Source organism: Oncorhynchus mykiss, chromosome 13, assembly GCF_057628025.1.
Source record: "Oncorhynchus mykiss isolate SJ-2025 chromosome 13, ASM5762802v1, whole genome shotgun sequence".
Lineage (NCBI taxonomy): Eukaryota > Metazoa > Chordata > Actinopteri > Salmoniformes > Salmonidae > Oncorhynchus > Oncorhynchus mykiss.
Window position 1 is genome coordinate 3,142,255 of NC_143034.1, and position 18,166 is coordinate 3,160,420.

General features: G+C 41.4%; 2 protein-coding genes across 2 annotated transcripts; both read left to right on the forward strand.

Annotated features, from left to right (window-relative positions):
• Positions 1-826: 826 nt before the first annotated feature.
• On the forward strand, positions 827-8,846 carry LOC118936460 (uncharacterized). Its single transcript, XM_036948673.2, has 2 exons — positions 827-1,471; positions 7,442-8,846. Exons 1-2 carry the CDS (start codon positions 1,078-1,080, stop codon positions 8,488-8,490), a joined length of 1,443 nt encoding a protein of 480 aa, XP_036804568.2. The 5' UTR covers positions 827-1,077; the 3' UTR covers positions 8,491-8,846.
• A 3,080-nt stretch (positions 8,847-11,926) lies between these two features.
• LOC149978486 (uncharacterized) lies at positions 11,927-13,747 on the forward strand. Its single transcript, XM_090194563.1, has 2 exons — positions 11,927-11,933; positions 12,343-13,747. The coding sequence occupies exons 1-2, from the start codon at positions 11,927-11,929 to the stop codon at positions 13,389-13,391; spliced, it is 1,056 nt and encodes a 351-aa protein (XP_090050689.1). The 3' UTR covers positions 13,392-13,747.
• The last annotated feature ends 4,419 nt before the right edge of the window (positions 13,748-18,166 follow it).

Genomic DNA, 18,166 nt, shown 5'->3' on the forward strand with positions numbered 1-18,166 from the left:
GCCTAAACCTAACCTTAAATAACCCTAACCACACAGCTAACCCTAATGCCTAAACCTAACCTTAAATAACCCTAACATTAACCATACTGCTAACCCTAATGCCTAAACCTAACCTTAAATAACCCTAACATTAACCACACTGCTAACCCTAACATTACATTGGTTTTTTCATGCATTTTTACAATATCGCACATTTTTACTCCAGCTGGTCCGTCTAGCGGAAATCTGTCAGTTCTGCCGACAAGACGAGACTCATGACAATAAACATCAACCTGCTTAAGAGGCATCAGAAGAAGACAGACGTAATATTACAAATTGTAACATCTATTGCAGGATAATGTTAGATATAGACATAGCTGGCCATAAATTGATGTTTTGTTTAACTATGAATTTTATTTAGGCTTCTTCTAACCCATCGCTTTCTACTACAGATAATAAAACGATTCCTTCCGGTTACTAGTCCAACGCTCTAACCACTAGGCTACCCATAACGCCCCGTTATATCTTTAGGCCTAAAAGATACACATTTCTGTCATATTTTACAGTCTTCAGGAATAAGACTTTTGAACTATGAAGTATCAATTTGTTTAACCTGAGCATAACCCTAAAACTAAGCACTTTATGCGCCTACTCTGTTGTTTACGATGTTGTTTGTCATGGAGGACTGATTGGGCTCATTGCTTCCAGGTGATAAAGAAAGGTGATAAAGAAAAAACTTCCTACCGTTTAACTTTTTTTTTCTGAAAATAAAATATACATTTTACTCAACTGCGTTACCCACTCCAGTCAGCAGATGGCGGTCTGAAACTTTAAGGCGATGCTGCTGATGTGACGTATAATCTAGTGGACGGAACGCTTCTTTCAACAGCAGCAACAGTTAGTCAGACACCTCGGTAGCTTGCTAGACAAAATAGACGAACCAATAAAGATCTTTAGAGGCTTTAGTGTTTATTAGCCACTAGGTTTTAAACACACTTCTGTCGTCTTGTTAGTTATCCCATTTACGGCGTTGTTATTATTGGTCTTCTAGCTGGCTGGTTAAGTTAGCATTAGCATAGCTAGCTAACATCTCCGACAATGAGTTCACTAAACTACTCTCCTGATAAAGAAGAGGAGGTCTGCTGGACGGAGGAAGAGGGTCTCATGAAAGAGGAGGAGGAAGAGGAGGCAGTTACAATACAAAAACAAGTAGAGGGTGAGGCTGTTACCGTGAAAGAAGAAGAGAAAGACGTTTCAGTGAAAGAAGAGGAAGACTCGTTCAGAGTGAAAGAGGAGGAGGATGTTACAGTAAAAGAAGAGGAGGAAGATAAAGAGGAGGAGATGACTGTCACGTCGAAAAAGGAGGAGGAAGAAGATGAGGAAACGGAATATCTGGGCCCGGTTTCCCAAAGGCATTTTAAGGCATCCAATGGTTCTAACGATGAAGTTAGCAGTAAGATGGTTTTGAGAAACCGTTCCTCGATTAACACTAGTAAGTACTGTTTTAAAAACAGGCACAAACTCTGCAGTTGTTGAACTGATGTTTGGTGTTAAAGCGGAAATCTGCAAATGCTACATTTATATTATTACTTGTAAATTATTAATTTATAGCCATTGATTCTTGAAGAATATAACACATGCCTCATGAGCTTAGTTCAACTGTTGTACCCCATCAGAACCCAAATAAGCTTTTTTTACTCCAATGTTAAGAAACAATGTAAATCAACACTGTTTCGCCTCAACATGGTTAAAACTATAATGTTGATATCATGGATGGTCAGTCCTTGCATCCATCGGTCTGTCTATGAATTTGAGAGTAGTTACATTTCTCCAGCCCCATCCATCATCTTATTACCACAACCAAGATTGGTTGATTGTGGCTTTTTTTTAAAGGGGCAACCTCGGATTTAAACAGCAACAAAATGGCTGCCCAGAGACTTGGTTAACAGCCGAGGGATGGGGGAAGGAGAAGTGTAACCACTCTCAAATTCATAGAGAACGATATTGTAGAAACCATAACCCAACACCTAGCGACCTCATCAAGAAGTTCAGACATCTTGGCGTAACAGTTAAAAGGTGTTGACTTGACAGTCACTGGACCCAGGTTTGAGTTCAGCTCAGGGCCTCCCCCTGAATTCACTATGAATACAAGGACTGGCCATTCTAGAATTAATCAGTGAGGTCATAATGATCGTTTAACCAGGTTTCTAGAATATATAGTATATTCTAGAATTCATTCATGAGGTCATAATGAGAGTTTTAACCTAATTTTGAAGCTATACAGTGTTTGTTTACAAACAGTGGCGTCATACAGGCGTATATATTGGTTTCTGATGGGGTGAGACAGTTGAAACATGAGTCGTTTATAAGCTCTATTCTTCAGGAATCAATGGTGATATATTATATGGGTCTTTCTATAGCTACCAGTGTAGATTTCCTGTGGAGGTCAAATTGTTAGAACTGTTGATAAGTCATTGTATAATATTCAGCCAACCCTCAGCCAACCCCCCCCACTGACTCTAGTGGAGGTCAAGTTGTTAGAGCTGTTGATAAGTCATTGCACCACAGACCAGCAGCGTCTGGTTGCTCCTCATTACACACCACAGACCAGCAGCGTCTGGTTGCTCCTCATTACACAGCACAGACCAGCAGTGTCTGGTTGCTCCTCATTACACACCACAGACCAGCAGCGTCTGGTTGCTCCTCATTACACACCACAGACCAGCAGCGTCTGGTTGCTCCTCATCACACACCACAGACCAGCAGCGTCTGGTTGCTCCTCATTACAGACCACAGACCAGCAGTGTCTGGTTGTTTCTCATTACACACCACAGACCAGCAGCATCTGGTTGCTCCTCATTACACACCACAGACCAGCAGTATCTGGTTGCTCCTCATTACACACCACGGACCAACAAATATTATTCACATCAACAACATATGAATCACTTGAATAACCTCTTATACACTATATTAGGCCCAGCCTGACCTCTTATACACTATATTAGGCCCAGCCTGACCTCTTATACACTATATTAGGCCCAGCCTGACCTCTTATACACTATATTAGGCCCAGCCTGACCTCTTATATCAGATACATTATCAAGCATTTCACACATATTATCCAGATACTGACTGTTAGCACTTGGTCTATAGCAACTTCCCACCAGAATGGGCTTCAGGTGAGGCAGATTAACCTGTAGCCATATTACTTCAACAGTATTTAACATTATCCAGATACTGACTGTCTATAGCAGCTTCCCACCAGAATGGGCTTCAGGTGAGGCAGATTAACCTGTAGCCATATTACTTCAACAGTATTTAACATTATCCAGATACTGACTGTCTATAGCAGCTTCCCACCAGAATGGGCTTTAGGTGAGGCAGATGAACCTGTAGCCATATTACTTCATTTCACATGAGATCATCTCTAAGCGTTACAGGAATGTGGTTCTGAATATAAAACAGCCACACCTCCACCTTTGGAAATTCTGTCTTTTCTGTAGCTGTTATAACCATGTATTGCTACCACTGTATCATCAAAGGTGTTATCTAAGTGAGTTTCAGAGATAGTCAGAATATGAATGTCAACTGTTACAAGCAAAGTATTGTTGTTTTTTAAGCTACATACAGTGGGGAGAACAAGTATTTGATACACTGCCGATTTTGCGGGTTTTCCCACTTACAAAGCATGTAGAGGTCTGTAATTTTTTATCATAGGTACACTTCAACTGTGAGAGATGGAATCTAAAATAAAAATCCAGAAAATCACGTATGATTTTTAAGTAATTAATTTGCATTTTATTGCATGACTTAAGTAAAAATTACAGACCTCTACATGCTTTGTAAGTAGGAAACACTGCCGGTTTTGCATTTTCTCCCCACTGTATGTTAACGTGGGCTATTTTAGCACTTCTGGGATGCTTGATTGTTTTAATTGCTTTACTGGGAAGCTTAGCGAAGTAGACATGCTCATGTTATTTATGTTAGTGCAGGGTGAGCTGCACACAGTGGACTTCCTACTTCACACCGCCTCAAGTTTTTATTTTCTATTTACTATTTTCTATGTTTCTATTTTCTATGTTGTAGAATAACAGTGAAGACATCAAAACTATGAAATAACACACATGGAATCATGTAGTAACCAAAGTGTTAGTGTTATTCTTCAATGTAGCCGCTCTGTCTCGATGACAGCTTTGCACACTCTTGGCATTCTCTCAACCAGCTTCACCTGGAATGCTTTTCCAACAGTCTTTAAGGAGTTCCCACATATGCTGAGCACTTGTTGGCTGCTTTTCCTTCACTCTGCCGTCCAACTCATCCCAAACCATCTCAATTGGGTTGAGGTCGGGTGATTGTGGAGGCCATCTGATGCAGTACTCCATCACTCTCCTTCTTGGTCAAATAGCCCTTACCAAGCCTGGAGGTGTGTTAGGTCATTGTCCTGTTGAATAACAAAATTATAGTCTAAGTGCAAACCAGATGAGATGGTGTATCGCTGCAGAATGCTGTGGTAGCCATGCTGGTTAAGTGTGCCTTGAATTCTAAATAAATCCCAGACAGAGTCACCAGCAAAGCACCCCCCACACCATCACACCTCCTCCTCCATGCTTCACAGTGAGAACCAGACATGTGGAGGTCATCCGTTCACCTACTCTGCGTCTCACAAAGACACGGCGGTTGGAACCAAAAATGTCAAATTTGGACTCATCAGACTAAAGGACAGATTTCCACCGGTCTAATGTCCATTGCTCGTGTTTCTTGGCCCAAGCAAGTTTCTTTATTGGTGTCCCTTAGTAGTGGTTTCTTTGCAGCAATTCGACATTGAAGGCCTGATTCACACAGTCTCCTCTGAACAGTTGATGTTGAGATGTGTCTGTTACTTGAACTCTGTGAAGCATTTATTTGGTCTGCAATTTGAGGCTGGTAACTCTAATACTGATACTCTGCTGCAGAGGTAACTCTGGGTCTTCCTTTCCTGTGGTGGTCCTCATGAGAGACAGGTAACTCTAATGAACTTATCCTCAGCAGCAGCGGTAACTCTGGGTCTTCCTTTCCTGTGGCGGTCCTCATGAGAGACAGTTAACTCTAATGAACTTATCCTCTGCAGCAGAGGTAACTCTGGGTCTTCCTTTCCTGTGGTGGTCCTCATGAGAGACAGTTAACTCTAATGAACTGATCCTCTGCAGCAGAGGTAACTCTGGGTCTTCCTTTCCTGTGGTGGTCCTCATGAGAGACAGTTAACTCTAATGAACTTATCCTCTGCAGCAGAGGTAACTCTGGGTCTTCCTTTCCTGTGGCGGTCCTCATGAGAGACAGTTAACTCTAATGAACTTATCCTCAGCAGCAGAGGTAACTCTGGGTCTTCCTTTCCTGTGGCGGTCCTCATGAGAGACAGTTAACTCTAATGAACTGATCCTCTGCAGCAGAGGTAACTCTGGGTCTTCCTTTCCTGTGGCGGTCCTCATGAGAGACAATGTCATCATAGCGCTTGATGGTTTTTTGCGACTGTACTTGAAGAAACTTGACACGTTCCGGATTGACTGACCGTCATGTATTAAAGTAATAATGGACTGTCGTTTTTCTTTGCTTATTTAAGGTGTTCTTGCTATGATATGAACTTTGTCTTTTACCAAATAGGGCTGTCGTCTGCATACCAACCCTATCTTGTCACAACACAACTGATTGGCTCAAAAGCATTGAAGAAAGAAATTCCACAAATTAACTTTTTAAGACGGCACACCATTTAATTGAAATGTATTCCAGGTGACTATCTCATGAAACTGGTTGAGAATGCCAACTGTCTCAAAAAGCATTCAGAAGGAAGGAAATTCACCTGTTAATTGAAATGTATTCCAGGTGACTATCTCATGAAACTGGTTGAGAATGCCAACTGTCTCAAAAGCATTCAGAAGGAAGGAAATTCACCTGTTAATTGAAATGTATTCCAGGTGACTATCTCATGAAACTGGTTGAGAATGCCAACTGTCTCAAAAAGCATTCAGAAGGAAGGAAATTCACCTGTTAATTGAAATATATTCCAGGTGACTATCTCATGAAACTGGTTGAGAATGCCAACTGTCTCAAAAGCATTCAGAAGGAAGGAAATTCACCTGTTAATTGAAATCCAATGAAAATGCATATTTGTTTCAACACACCTTTTTGTTGTTGATCTGTTTAACTTTTTTTTTTTGGTTACTACATGATTCCATATGTGTTATTTCATTGTTTTGATTATTCTACAATGTAGAAAGTAGTAAAAAATAAGAAAACCCCTTGAAAGCACTGAGGCAGAGTACCCTAGTAGGAAGTCCACTGTGTGCAGCTCACCCTGCACTAACATAAATAACATGAGCATGTCTACTGCGCTAAGATTCCTAGCATTTAAAACAAGACATTTCTACAATGTAGAAATGTAGTCCAAAACGTTTGACTGGTACTGTATGTGTTTTTTTGTGAGAGACTTGCCTTTCCACAGAGTGGTTTCAGTATCAGTGTTTAGGCCCAAGCTGTTCGGGCGCTACAGACGTTTATGTGAGAAGACAGATGATTGGTGGATTGAGATGCAGCCCATTGATGCAAAACAAATAGATCTGAAACAGCTTTTTATTGGGATTGTTTTTATTTTGCTAATTGGTTGTCAGTTCAGGGTCAACTCTTAACCTTTCACCCTTCTCTGATTCACCTGGATCCACCTGGTCAGTGTCATGTTTTCCATATTCAGTGTACAGTGCCTTCGGAAAGTATTCAGGCCCCTTGACTTTTTTCCACATTTGTTACAGCCTTATTCTAAAATGTATTACAATGTTGTTGTTTTTAAAAAAGTATAAACTGCTTAAACATTATATTAAGCAGGACAAACGAGCCTTACAATAGAATCCAAAACTAGTGTGAAATGCACTCATATTCAACCTGTAAATGGAGGCTATTTTTGCTGTCAGCCTATGAGAACTCCCCTGAGTTTCCCCCCCACGGTGGTGAATTAGTGAATAGACACAGAGCTTAATGTGAGTTTCCTTCAGCAGCATCCTGATCTTGCGCTGATAATGTATGGTAATATTCAGAATACATTGTGGAAAACTACAATCGTCACTCACCATTTTTTCTCAACGTAGATATACCACATCTCTACGTAGTGGTTTCTTCTTCAGCGGGGAGAAGTTTCTGCAACTGAATTGCACATCGTCCTCGTGTGGCAAATTTGAGCAAACACAGAAAAGGGCCCATATAGATATTCCAGAATCATCAACTTTACAACTAAAGTGAAAAAAAAACAAGACAAAGTGTGACTGTTGTTCACTGATTGTCAAATAAGTTTGTAAAAGCATTTAAACATTCATTAAGAACGTAAATTGTTGTACCACGTCATGGGAATCACCTTTTTAGCTAAAAAAAAAATAAACAGTGGATTTCTGTTGTTGTGGGCCTTTTTAACCATCTGTTTGACTTGTTGTTCACACAGGAGAGAGACGTGACAATCGTGGATCCACTGGGGAGCCTCAACAACCTCATGAAGCTGACAAGGCAGACAAGAATCTCTCCACATCAGAACATCTCAAGCGGAAACCCACAGGGAAGAAATCTCTCCACTGCTCTGACCGTGGGAAGAGTTACTCAATATCAGGTTCACTGAAAGTGCACCAGAGATTTCACACAGAAGAGACATCTCACTGCTGCTCTGACTGTTGGAAGAGATTCACCTCTTCAGCAGAGCTCAAAAGACATCAGAGAATCCATACAGGAGAGAAACGTAATAGCTGTGATCAATGTGGGAAGAGTTTTAATGCTCCAAGCAGCCTGAAAACACACCAGAGAACACACACAGGAGAGAAATCTTATAGCTGCTCTGACTGTGGGAAGACATTTTCAAAACTATATACATTACAATCACACCAGAGAATTCACACTGGAGAGAAACCCCATAGCTGTGATCAATGTGGGAAGAGTTTTACAACATCTAGTCATCTGACTATTCACCAGAGAACACACACAGGAGAGAAACCTTATAGCTGTGATCAATGTGGGAAGACATTTTCCAAATTATATACATTACAATCACACCAGAGAATTCACACAGGAGAGAAACCTCATACCTGTGATCAATGTGGGAGGAGTTTTACTACATCTAGCAATCTGACTATTCACCAGAGAACACACACAGGAGAGAAACCTCATGGCTGTAATCAATGTGGGAAGAGTTTTGTTACATCCAGCAATCTGACTATTCACCAGAGAACACACACAGGAGAGAAACCTTATAGCTGTAATCAATGTGGGAAGAGTTTTGTTACATCCAGCAATCTGACTATTCACCAGAGAACACACACAGGAGAGAAACCATATAGCTGTAATCAATGTGGAAAGTGTTTTGCTCATGCAGGCAACCTGGTAGCACACCTGAGAATACACACAGGAGAGAAACCTTATAGCTGTGATCAATGTGGGAACAGTTTTGTTACATCTAGCCATCTGACTACACACCAGAGAACACACAGGAGAGAAACCTCATAGCTGTCATCAATGTTGGAAGAGATACTCTGATAAAAGATCTCTGATTAGACATCAGAAAATACATTTATGAGTTGTTTCATGAAATCAATGAAATGATGTCACAATGTAGAATATTTTAACATTGTAGTAGGAGTGTTCTAATGATGTCACAATGTAGAATGCTTTAACATTGTAATAGGAGTAGTTTAATGATGTCACAATGTAGAATGTTTTAAAATCACAGGAGTATTTTAATGATGTCACAATGTACAATGTTTTTAACATTGTAGTAATGTAACCTTTTATTTAACTAGGCAAGTCAGTTAAGAACAAAGTCTTATTTACAATGGCAAAATGTCATTAAAAAGACGTTGACAATAAGACCCGACATCCATCATGGTCGGTTTTGGTTGAAAGTGAAAGTTGAAAAGACGTCTTCTTCGGGTGGTTGTGCTCAGCGATTTGAAAACAACTTAATTTCAACGTACTTGCAGCCTATACACATGGACTATCAAAAATTGGTCTATGAACAATTTGATTGACAATCCTACATCACTCCAGTATACACGGTATTTCTTTACAACATTATAGTGCTAATTGTCTTTATTCCACTACTGAAGAAGCATGTCTCAAATCACCTCATATTTCAAACATTCAGCCTGACAAAATATACATGTTTTATTATTCCATGCCTCACCATGAAGTGAAGTATTGCCACTACATATTAACAAAGGGGGTAACATTTACATGTTATTACTCCATCCCATGCCTCACTATGTTAATTATAATAACAAAGGGGGTAACATTTACATGTTATTACTCCATCCCATGCCTCACTATGTTAATTATTATAACAAAGGGGGGAACATTTACATGTTATTACTCCATCCCATGCCTCACTATGTTAATTATTATAACAAAGGGGGGAACATTTACATGTTATTACTCCATCCCATGCCTCACTATGTTAATTATTATAACAAAGGGGGTAACACCACAGATCAGCAGCGTCTGGTTGCTCCTCATTACACACCACAAACCAGCAGCGTCTGGTTGCTCCTCATTACACAGCACAGACCAGCAGCGTCTGGTTGCTCCTCATTACACAGCACAGACCAGCAGCGTCTGGGTGCTCCTCATTACACACCACAGACCAGCAGCGTCTGGTTGCTCCTCATTACACAGCACAGACCAGCAGCGTCTGTTTGCTCCTCATTACACACCACGGACCAGCAGCGTCTGGTTGCTCCTCATTACACACCACGGACCAGCAGCGTCTGGTTGCTCCTCATTACACACCACAGACCAGCAGCGTCTGGTTGCTCCTCATTACACACCACAGACCAGCAGCGTCTGGTTGCTCCTCATTACACACCACAGACCAGCAGCGTCTGGTTGCTCCTCATTACACACCACAGACCAGCAGCGTCTGGTTGCTCCTCATTACACACCACGGACCAGCAGCGTCTGGTTGCTCCTCATTACACACCACAGACCAACAGCATCTGGTTGCTCCTCATTACACACCACAGACCAGCAGCGTCTGGTTGCTCCTCATTACACACCACAGACCAACAGCATCTGGTTGCTCCTCATTACACACCACAGACCAGCAGTGTCTGGTTGCTCCTCATTACACACCACAGACCAGCAGCGTCTGGTTGCTCCTCATTACACACCACAGACCAACAGCATCTGGTTGCTCCTCATTACACACCACAGACCAGCAGTGTCTGGTTGCTCCTCATTACACACCACAGACCAGCAGCGTCTGGTTGCTCCTCATTACGCACCACAGACCAGCAGCGTCTGGTTGCTCCTCATTACTCACCACAGACCAGCAGCGTCTGGTTGCTCCTCATTACACACCACAGATCAGCAGCGTCTGGTTGCTCCTCATTACACACCACAAACCAGCAGCGTCTGGTTGCTCCTCATTACACAGCACAGACCAGCAGCGTCTGGTTGCTCCTCATTACACAGCACAGACCAGCAGCGTCTGGTTGCTCCTCATTACACACCACAGACCAGCAGCGTCTGGTTGCTCCTCATTACACAGCACAGACCAGCAGCGTCTGTTTGCTCCTCATTACACACCACGGACCAGCAGCGTCTGGTTGCTCCTCATTACACACCACGGACCAGCAGCGTCTGGTTGCTCCTCATTACACACCACAGACCAGCAGCATCTGGTTGCTCCTCATTACACACCACAGACCAGCAGCGTCTGGTTGCTCCTCATTACACACCACAGACCAGCAGCGTCTGGTTGCTCCTCATTACACACCACGGACCAGCAGCGTCTGGTTGCTCCTCATTACACACCACGGACCAGCAGCGTCTGGTTGCTCCTCATTACACACCACGGACCAGCAGCGTCTGGTTGCTCCTCATTACACACCACAGACCAGCAGTGTCTGTTTGCTCCTCATTACACACCACAGACCAGCAGCGTCTGGCTGCTCCTCATTACACACCACGGACCAGCAGCGTCTCAAAAGCATTCAGAAGGAAGGAAATTCACCTGTTAATTGAAATCCAATGAAAATGCATATTTGTTTCAACACACCTTTTTGTTGTTGATCTGTTTAACTTTTTTTTTTTGGTTACTAAATGATTCCATATGTGTTATTTCATTGTTTTGATTATTCTACAATGTAGAAAGTAGTAAAAAATAAGAAAACCCCTTGAAAGCACTGAGGCAGAGTACCCTAGTAGGAAGTCCACTGTGTGCAGCTCACCCTGCACTAACATAAATAACATGAGCATGTCTACTGCGCTAAGATTCCTAGCATTTAAAACAAGACATTTCTACAATGTAGAAATGTAGTCCAAAACGTTTGACTGGTACTGTATGTGTTTTTTTGTGAGAGACTTGCCTTTCCACAGAGGGGTTTCAGTATCAGTGTTTAGGCCCAAGCTGTTCGGGCGCTACAGACGTTTATGTGAGAAGACAGATGATTGGTGGATTGAGATGCAGCCCATTGATGCAAAACAAATAGATCTCAGCTGAAACAGCTTTTTATTGGGATTGTTTTTATTTTGCTAATTGGTTGTCAGTTCAGGGTCAACTCTTAACCTTTCACCCTTCTCTGATTCACTGACCAGGTGGATCCAGGTGAATGTCATGTTTTCCATATTCAGTGTACAGTGCCTTCGGAAAGTATTCAGGCCCCTTGACTTTTTTCCACATTTGTTACAGCCTTATTCTAAAATGTATTACAATGTTGTTGTTTTTTTAAAAGTATAAACTGCTTAAACATTATATTAATCAGGACAAACGATAGAATCCAAAACTAGTGTGAAATGCACTCATAAGCAACCTGTAAATGGAGGCTATTTTTGCTGTCAGCCTATGAGAACTCCCCTGAGTTTCCCCCCCACGGTGGTGAATTAGTGAATAGACACAGAGCTTAATGTGAGTTTCCTTCAGCAGCATCCTGATCTTGCGCTGATAATGTGTGGTAATATTCAGAATACATTGTGGAAAACTACAATCGTCACTCACCATTTTTTCTCAACGTAGATATACCATATCTCTACATCCATAACTAGTGGTTTCTTCTTCAGCGGGGAGAAGTTTCTGCAACTAAATTGCACATCATCCTCGTGTGGCAAATTTGAGCAAACACATAAAAGGGCCCATATAGATATTCTAGAATCATCAACTTTACAACTAAAGTGAAAAAAAACAAGACAAAATGTGACTGTTGTTCACTGATTGTCAAATAAGTTTGTAAAAGCATTTAAACATTCATTAAGAACGTAAATTGTTGTACCACGTCATGGGAATCACCTTTTTTAGCTAAAAAAATAAACAGTGGATTTCTGTTGTGGGCCTTTAACCATCTGTTTGACTTGTTGTTCACACAGGAGAGAGACGTGACAATCGTGGATCCACTGGGGAGCCTCAACAACCTCATGAAGCTGACGAGGCAGACAAGAATCTCTCCACATCAGAACATCTCAAGCGGAAACCCACAGGGAAGAAATCTCTCCACTGCTCTGACCGTGGGAAGAGTTACTCAATATCAGGTTCACTGAAAGTGCACCAGAGATTTCACACAGAAGAGACATCTCACTGCTGCTCTGACTGTTGGAAGAGATTCACCTCTTCAGCAGAGCTCAAAAGACATCAGAGAATCCATACAGGAGAGAAACGTAATAGCTGTGATCAATGTGGGAAGAGTTTTAATGCTCCAAGCAGCCTGAAAACACACCAGAGAACACACACAGGAGAGAAATCTTATAGCTGCTCTGACTGTGGGAAGACATTTTCAAAACTATATACATTACAATCACACCAGAGAATTCACACTGGAGAGAAACCCCATAGCTGTGATCAATGTGGGAAGAGTTTTACAACATCTAGTCATCTGACTATTCACCAGAGAACACACACAGGAGAGAAACCTTATAGCTGTGATCAATGTGGGAAGACATTTTCCAAATTATATACATTACAATCACACCAGAGAATTCACACAGGAGAGAAACCTCATACCTGTGATCAATGTGGGAGGAGTTTTACTACATCTAGCAATCTGACTATTCACCAGAGAACACACACAGGAGAGAAACCTCATGGCTGTAATCAATGTGGGAAGAGTTTTGTTACATCCAGCAATCTGACTATTCACCAGAGAACACACACAGGAGAGAAACCTTATAGCTGTAATCAATGTGGGAAGAGTTTTGTTACATCCAGCAATCTGACTATTCACCAGAGAACACACACAGGAGAGAAACCATATAGCTGTAATCAATGTGGAAAGTGTTTTGCTCATGCAGGCAACCTGGTAGCACACCTGAGAATACACACAGGAGAGAAACCTTATAGCTGTGATCAATGTGGGAACAGTTTTGTTACATCTAGCCATCTGACTACACACCAGAGAACACACAGGAGAGAAACCTCATAGCTGTCATCAATGTTGGAAGAGATACTCTGATAAAAGAGCTCTGATTAGACATCAGAAAATACATTTATGAGTTGTTTCATGAAATCAATGAAATGATGTCACAATGTAGAATATTTTAACATTGTAGTAGGAGTGTTCTAATGATGTCACAATGTAGAATGATTTAACATTGTAATAGGAGTAGTTTAATGATGTCACAATGTAGAATGTTTTAAAATCACAGGAGTATTTTAATGATGTCACAATGTACAATGTTTTTAACATTGTAGTAATGTAACCTTTTATTTAACTAGGCAAGTCAGTTAAGAACAAAGTCTTATTTACAATGGCAAAATGTCATTAAAAAGACGTTGACAATAAGACCCGACATCCATCATGGTCGGTTTTGGTTGAAAGTGAAAGTTGAAAAGACGTCTTCTTCGGGTGGTTGTGCTCAGCGATTTGAAAACAACTTAATTTCAACGTACTTGCAGCCTATACACATGGACTATCAAAAATTGGTCTATGAACAATTTGATTGACAATCCTACATCACTCCAGTATACACGGTATTTCTTTACAACATTATAGTGCTAATTGTCTTTATTCCACTACTGAAGAAGCATGTCTCAAATCACCTCATATTTCAAACATTCAGCCTGACAAAATATACATGTTTTATTATTCCATGCCTCACCATGAAGTGAAGTATTGCCAATACATATTAACAAAGGGGGTAACATTTACATGTTATTACTCCATCCCATGCCTCACTATGTTAATTATAATAACAAAGGGGGTAACATTTACATGTTATTACTCCATCCCATGCCTCACTATGTTAATTATTATAACAAACGGGGGAACATTTACATGTTATTACTCCATCCCATGCCTCACTATGTTAATTATTATAACAAAGAGGGGAACATTTGGTTTTGATACTTCATATTTTACATGTAACATTTTCAACTAACTTGACAATTTTTTGGGTACAATTATATTGTTTACAAAGACTGTAGTAAAACAAGCTTATATTTCTGGTTGGATATTACATCCTATTCTTACTATTTTAATCAATGTCATTTCCTTAGGATGCTCATTAGTCTTTCAGTTTGTTATTCAAAAGGACACAGACACTGGACAGAGGAACTCTGCCTACCTAGAAGGCCAGCATCCCGGAGTCGCCTCTTCACTGTTGACGTTGAAACTGGTGTTTTGCGGGTACTATTTAATGAAGCTGCCAGTCGAGGACTTGTGAGGCTTCTGTTTCTCAAACTAGACACTCTAATGTACTTGTCCTCTTGCTCAGTTGTGCACCGGGGCCTCCCACTCCTCTTTCTATTCTGGTTAGAGCCAGTTTGTGATGTTCTGTGAAAGGAGTAGGACACAGCGTTGTACGAGATCTTCAGTTTCTTGGCAATATCTCACATGGAATAGCCTTCATTTCTCAGAACCAGAATAGAGTGACAAGTTTCAGAAGGAAGGTCTTTGTTTCTGGCCATTTTGAGCCTGTAATCGAACATGCTGATGCTCCAGATACTCAACGAGTCTAAAGAAGGCCAGTGTTATTGCTTCTTTAATCAGAACAACAATTTTCAGCTGTGCTAACATAATTGCAGAAGAGTTTTCTAATGATCAATTAGCCTTTTAAAATGATAAACTTGGATTAGCTAACACAACGTGCCATTGGAACACAGGAGTGATGGTTGCTGATAATGGGCCTCTGTATGCCTTTGTAGATATTCCATTAAAAATCTGCCATTTCCAGCTACAATTTGATGTTGTTTTAATGGCCCGAAAAAATTGCTTTTCTTTCAAAAACAAGGACATTTCTAAGTGACCCCAAACTTTTGAACGGTAGTGTACTGTTTTGGTATTGTTACACCATGTAGGAGCAGTATAGACCTAGTCTGTTCATTACATACAGTGCCTTGCGAAAGTATTCGGCCCCCTTGAACTTTGCGACCTTTTCCCACATTTCAGGCTTCAAACATAAAGATATAAAACTGTATTTTTTTGTGAAGAATCAACAACAAGTGGGACACAATCATGAAGTGGAACGACATTTATTGGATATTTCAAACTTTTTTAACAAATCAAAAACTGAAAAATTGGGCGTGCAAAATTATTCAAATTGTATTGGTCACATTCACATATTTAGCAGATGTTATTGGTCCATATTTAGCAGATGTTATTGGTCCATACACATATTTAGCAGATGTTATTGGTCCATACACATATTTAGCAGATGTTATTGCGGGTGTGGAGAAATGCTTGTGTTCCCAGCTCCAAACAGTGCAGTAGTATCTAACTAAATGCTTGTGTTCCCAGCTCCAAACAGTGCAGTAGTATCTAACTAAATGCTTGTGTTCCCAGCTCCAAACAGTGCAGTAGTATCTAACTAAATGCTTGTGTTCCCAGCTCCAAACAGTGCAGTAATATCTAACTAAATGCTTGTGTTCCCAGCTCCAAACAGTGCAGTAGTATCTAACTAAATGCTTGTGTTCCCAGCTCCAAACAGTGCAGTAATATCTAACTAAATGCTTGTGTTCCCAGCTCCAAACAGTGCAGTAGTATCTAACTAAATGCTTGTGTTCCCAGCTCCAAACAGTGCAGTAGTATCTAACTAAATGCTTGTGTTCCTAGCTCCAAACAGTGCAGTAGTATCTAACTAAATGCTTGTGTTCCGAGCTCCAGCAGTAATATCTAACTAAATGCTTGTGTTCCCAGCTCCAAACAGTGCAGTAATATCTAACTAAATGCTTGTGTTCCCAGCTCCAAACAGTGCAGTAGTATCTAACTAAATGCTTGTGTTCCCAGCTCGAGCAGTGCAGTAATATCTAACTAAATGCTTGTGTTCCCAGCTCCAAACAGTGCAGTAGTATCTAACTAAATGCTTGTGTTCCGAGCTCCAAACAGTGCAGTAATATCTAACTAAATGCTTGTGTTCCCAGCTCCAACAGTGCAGTAGTATCTAACTAAATGCTTGTGTTCCGAGCTCCAACAGTGCAGTAGTATCTAACTAAATGCTTGTGTTCCCAGCTCCAAACAGTGCAGTAATATCTAACTAAATGCTTGTGTTCCGAGCTCCAACAGTGCAGTAGTATCTAACTAAATGCTTGTGTTCCGAGCTCCAACAGTGCAGTAGTATCTAACTAAATGCTTGTGTTCCTAGCTCCAGCAGTAATATCTAACTAAATGCTTGTGTTCCTAGCTCCAGCAGTAATATCTAACTAAATGCTTGTGTTCCTAGCTCCAGCAGTAATATCTAACTAAATGCTTGTGTTCCGAGGTCCAAACAGTGCACTAGTATTTAACAACTCACAACAATACACACAAATCTAAAAGTCAAAGAATGGAATGAAGAAGTGGCATTGACTACAATACAGTAGAATAGAATACAGGTAAGCAACACTGAGATACACGAGAGCACCAGCTGTTCTGGATGACTGTGATAGCGCTCTCGGTAGCCAATTTGAACAAAACCTTTAAACAGGTCAACATTCACAAGGCCACTGGGCCAGACAGATTGCCAGGACGTGTTCTCCGAGCATCCACTGACCAACTGGCAAGTGTCTTCACTGACATTTTAAACCTGTCCCTGTCTGTGCCTGTAATACCAACATGTTTCAAGCAGACCTCCATAGTCCCTGTGCCCAAGAACACTAAGGTAACCTGCCTAAATGACTACCAACCCGTAGCACTCACAGTCTGTATTCATGAAATGCTTTGAAAGGCTGGTCATGGCTCACATCAACACCATTATCCCAGAAACCCTAGACCCATTTCAATTTGCATACCGCACCAACAGATCCACAGATGATGCAATCTCTATTGCACTCCACACTCCACTTTCCCACCAGTGCAACCGCATATTGACACATTGACTCTGTACTGGTAGCTGTGCCATTGACTCTGTACTGGTAGCTCTGCCATTGACTCTGTACTGGTAGCTCTGCCATTGACTCTGTACTGGTAGCTCTGCTATTGACTCTGTACTGGTAGCTCTGCCATTGACTCTGTACTGGTAGCTCTGCTATTGACTCTGTACTGGTAGCTCTGCTGTTGACTCTGTACTGGTAGCTCTGCTATTGACTCTGTACTGGTAGCTCTGCTATTGACTCGGTACTGGTAGCTCTGCCATTGACTCTGTACTGGTAGCTCTGCCATTGACTCTGTACTGGTAGCTCTGCCATTGACTCTGTACTGGTAGCTCTGCCATTGACTCTGTACTGGTAGCTCTGCTATTGACTCTGTACTGGTAGCTCTGCTATTGACTCTGTACTGGTAGCTCTGCTATTGACTCTGTACTGGTAGCTCTGCCATTGACTCTGTACTGGTAGCTCTGCTATTGACTCTGTACTGGTAGCTCTGCTATTGACTCTGTACTGGTAGCTCTGCTATTGACTCTGTACTGGTAGCTCTGCTATTGACTCTGTACTGGTAGCTCTGCTATTGACTCTGTACTGGTAGCTCTGCTATTGACTCTGTACTGGTAGCTCTGCTATTGACTCTGTACTGGTAGCTCTGCTATTGACTCTGTACTGGTAGCTCTGCCATTGACTCTGTACTGGTAGCTCTGCTATTGACTCTGTACTGGTAGCTCTGCTATTGACTCTGTACTGGTAGCTCTGCTATTGACTCTGTACTGGTAGCTCTGCTATTGACTCTGTACTGGTAGCTCTGCTATTGACTCGGTACTGGTAGCTCTGCCATTGACTCTGTACTGGTAGCTCTGCTATTGACTCTGTACTGGTAGCTCTGCTATTGACTCTGTACTGGTAGCTCTGCTA